This window comes from Entelurus aequoreus, linkage group LG02, assembly GCF_033978785.1.
Source record: "Entelurus aequoreus isolate RoL-2023_Sb linkage group LG02, RoL_Eaeq_v1.1, whole genome shotgun sequence".
Taxonomy (NCBI): Eukaryota; Metazoa; Chordata; class Actinopteri; order Syngnathiformes; family Syngnathidae; genus Entelurus; species Entelurus aequoreus.
In genome coordinates this window covers 11,064,686-11,069,051 of record NC_084732.1, presented here as the reverse complement: position 1 = coordinate 11,069,051, position 4,366 = coordinate 11,064,686, and the positions used below count along the sequence as shown (strand labels likewise).

Here is a 4,366-nt window from a genome sequence, read left to right as displayed (position 1 = left end):
ATTAGTGATGTTAACGAGCGCGTGATGATCAATTAGTGATGGTAACGAGCGCGTGATGATCAATTAGGGATGTTAACGAGCGCGTGATGATCAATTAGTGATGTTAACGAGCGCGTAATGATCAATTAGGGATGTTAATGAGCACGTGATGATCAATTAGGGATGTTAACGAGCGTGTGATGATCAATTAGTGATGTTAACGAGCGCGTGATGATCAATTAGTGATGTTAACGAGCGCGTGATGATCAATTAGGGATGTTAACGAGCGTGTGATGATCAATTAGGGATGTTAACGAGCGCGTGATGATCAATTAGTGATGTTAACGAGCGCGTGATGATCAATTAGTGATGTTAACAAGCGTGATGATCAATTAGGGATGTTAACGAGCGCGTGATGATCAATTAGGGATGTTAACGAGCGCGTGATGATCACTTAGTGATGTTAACGAGCGTGTGATGATCAATTAGGGATGTTAACGAGCGTGTGATGATCAATTAGGGATGTTAACGAGCGTGTGATGATCAATTAGTGATGTTAACGAGCGCGTGATGATCAATTAGTGATGTTAACGAGCGCGTGATGATCAATTAGTGATGTTAACGAGCGCGTGATGATCAATTAGTGATGTTAACGAGCGTGTGATGATCAATTAGGGATGTTAACGAGCGTGTGATGATCAATTAGGGATGTTAACGAGCGCGTGATGATCAATTAGTGATGTTAACGAGCGCGTGATGATCAATTAGTGATGTTAACGAGCGTGTGATGATCAATTAGGGATGTTAACGAGCGTGTGATGATCAATTAGGGATGTTAACGTGCGCGTGATGGTCAATTAGGGATGTTAACAAGCGTGATGATCAATTAGGGATGTTAACGAGCGCGTGATGATCAATTATGGATGTTAACGAGCGTGTGATGATCAATTAGGGATGTTATCGAGCGCGTGATGATCAATTAGTGATGTTAACGAGCGTGTGATGATCAATTAGTGATGTTAATGATCAATTAGTGATGTTAACGAGCGTGTGATGATCAATTAGGGATGTTAACGAGCGTGTGATGATCAATTAGGGATGTTAACGAGCGCGTGATGATCAATTAGTGATGTTAACGAGCGCGTGATGATCAATTAGTGATGTTAACGAGCGCGTGATGATCAATTAGTGATGTTAACGAGCGTGTGATGATCAATTAGGGATGTTAACGAGCGCGTGATGATCAATTAGGGATGTTAACGAGCGCGTGATGGTCAATTAGGGATGTTAACAAGCGTGATGATCAATTAGGGATGTTAACGAGCGCGTGATGATCAATTAGGGATGTTAACGAGCGTGTGATGATCAATTAGGGATGTTATCGAGCGCGTGATGATCAATTAGTGATGTTAACGAGTGCGTGATGATCAATTAGTGATGTTAACGAGCGCGTGATGATCAATTAGTGATGTTAATGATCAATTAGTGATGTTAACGAGCGTGTGATGATCAATTAGGGATGTTAACGAGCGTGTGATGATCAATTAGGGATGTTAACGAGCGCGTGATGATCAATTAGTGATGTTAACGAGCGCGTGATGATCAATTAGTGATGTTAACGAGCGCGTGATGATCAATTAGTGATGTTAACGAGCGTGTGATGATCAATTAGGGATGTTAACGAGCGCGTGATGATCAATTAGGGATGTTAACGAGCGCGTGATGATCAATTAGGGATGTTAACGAGCGCGTGATGATCAATTAGTGATGTTAACGAGTGCGTGATGGTCAATTAGGGATGTTAACAAGCGTGATGATCAATTAGGGATGTTAACGAGCGCGTGATGATCAATTAGGGATGTTAACGAGCGTGTGATGATCAATTAGGGATGTTATCGAGCGCGTGATGATCAATTAGTGATGTTAACGAGCGTGTGATGATCAATTAGTGATGTTAACGAGCGTGTGATGATCAATTAGGAATGTTAACGAGCGTGTGATGATCAATTAGGGATGTTAACGAGTGCGTGATGATCAATTAGTGATGTTAACGAGCGCGTGATGATCAATTAGTGATGTTAACGAGCGTGTTGGTGCTTGCAGTTCTGCTGCTGGCCATCTTCTGCTACTCCCGCTGGAGGAGCACCAAGGGCCTGAAGGAGAGGGGCTACCACCTGTCAGCACGTCACCAGGGCTGGGAGGACGTCAGGGAGAACGTCCTCAACTACGACGAGGAGGGCGGTGGGGAGGAGGACCAAGTATGTACAAATAGTACTACTCTACAAATATTAGTACTACTAGTGTACTACTAGTGTACTACTACATGTACTGTAGTAATATTAGTACTACTAGTGTACTACTACATGTACTGTAGTAATATTAGTACTACTAGTGTACTACTACATGTACTGTAGTAATATTAGTACTACTAGTGTACTACTACATGTACTGTAGCAACTAGTGTACTACTAGTGTACTACTACATGTACTGTAGTAATATTAGTACTACTAGTGTACTACTACATGTACTGTAGTAATATTAGTACTACTAGTGTAGTAAGGTGTGCTGTCCTCCTGTTCAGAACGCCTACGACATGGCCGAGCTCCAGAAGTCTCTCCAGCCCAGCCCGGTCCAGTCGCTACAGTACCGTCGCTCCAGGGCGCTGCACCACCCTCCTCCGCCCCTCCACCTGCTGCACCAGGCCCCGCCCCCTCCCTCCTCGACACAACCGCCGGACTCGCTAAGCCGGGGCACGATGCCCCCGTCGGCCCGCGGCACTGTCGGCCCGCGCCGGGACGTTCCCCCCGCCCGCTGCGGCGCCCAGGGCCAGGTGCTGCCCTCGCAGCTGGCGCGCCGCTCGCTCTCCTTCTCCAGCCAGGACCTGGCCCGCTACCTGTGCGAGATCATCCGTGACGCCGACCAGCACCCGGACACCGGACCCTTCGACTCCCTGCAGGTGTTCTCCACCGAGGGGGGCGGCTCCCCGGCCGGCTCCCTCAGCTCCTTCGGCTCGGCGGGTTTGGACGCGGGGGGCGGCGGGCAGGGGGCGGCTGAGGAGACGCTCGGGGACTGGGGGCCACGATTCGAGAAGCTGAGGGCGCTGTACGAGCAGGCCGAGGTCAGTGACCTTTGAACTCCATCCAGACTCAGTGGACCCTTTCGGGGGGGTGTGGGGGGGGCGTCCCAACAATCAATTCAAGGCGGGAAAAACAGAAGACAGTCAACAAGTCTAAATACGCCCCCCTTCTTCAGGCTTTAGGGGGTCGCTCTGGACAAGGGGGGCGCCCCGGGAGGGGGGGGGGGTTCCTTAAATGTGACAAGTTTTGTGCGCAGGCACAGCACAGACGCCTAAAAAGGACTTGTTGTGTAAATAACCACGGCAGACACTTGATTAGGGACAGCAGTGGAAAAGTCATCTACAATTGCTGCCATCAAAGTTTCAAGTGTAAAAAGAAGCGGAAACCTGGGAGGGCAAAGACCGAAATGTAGCTTCTCTCCTATGGCTAGCATCACGTGTGTCCACAGCGCAGCAAAAGGCACAAAAGCCAAAGAAAAAGCAAAAACAAGTTTGATTTGGAGCTTCCAGTGTGCCTAATAAAGTGACTCCCCCCAGTGGACACACTTGGTGCTGCAGCTGATGTCTCTCACCAAGATGAGACATGAAGGAGACACAAATGAGACATAAGAGACATGAAGGAGACCTAAAAGAGACATGAAGGAGTTTTAAGGAGACAGAGACATAAAGGAGATATATAGAGACGAATAAAGGAAACCTGTAGAGATATAAATGAGACATGAAGAAGACATGGAGATAAACGAGACACAAATAAAATTAAAAAGACATGAAGGAGACATGAATGAGTTTTAAGGAGACACGGAGACAAAGGAGACATGAAGGAGATATAAAGGAGACATGAAGGAGAGATAAAGGAGACATGAAGGAGAGATAAAGGAGACATGAAGGAGACGTACATGAGACATGAAGGAGACATGAAGGAGACATAAAGGAGACATGAAGGAGACATAAAGGAGACATGAAGGAGATATATGAAAGACATATAAAGGACACATAAACGAGACATGAAGGAGATATAAAGGAGACATGAAGGAGACATAAAGGAGACATACATGAGACATGAAAGACATAAAGGAGACATGAAAGAGATAAAGGAGACATGAATGAGGCATAAAGGAGACATAAAGGAGAGGAGACATAAAGGAGATATAAAGAAGACATGAAAGTGATGAGATGAAAGTGATAAAAAGGAGACATACATGAAACATGAAAGACATAAAGGAGACATGAAAGAGATATAAAGGAGACATGAATGAGACATAAAGGAGATACACATGAGACATGAAAGAGATATAAAGGAGACACACATG

At 46.0% G+C, this 4,366-nt stretch overlaps 1 protein-coding gene across 1 annotated transcript in view; it reads left to right on the top strand.

Annotated features, from left to right (window-relative positions):
* The window catches only part of si:ch211-186j3.6 (neural-cadherin), a 250,919-nt gene extending 247,765 nt beyond the window's left edge, over window positions 1-3,154 (top strand). Inside the window, exons 36-37 of the mRNA XM_062021330.1 lie at window positions 2,083-2,237; window positions 2,562-3,154. Coding sequence (XP_061877314.1) covers window positions 2,083-2,237; window positions 2,562-3,113 — 707 coding nt within the window. The 3' untranslated portion in view covers window positions 3,114-3,154. The remainder of the gene's footprint in view (window positions 1-2,082; window positions 2,238-2,561) is intronic.
* The last annotated feature ends 1,212 nt before the right edge of the window (window positions 3,155-4,366 follow it).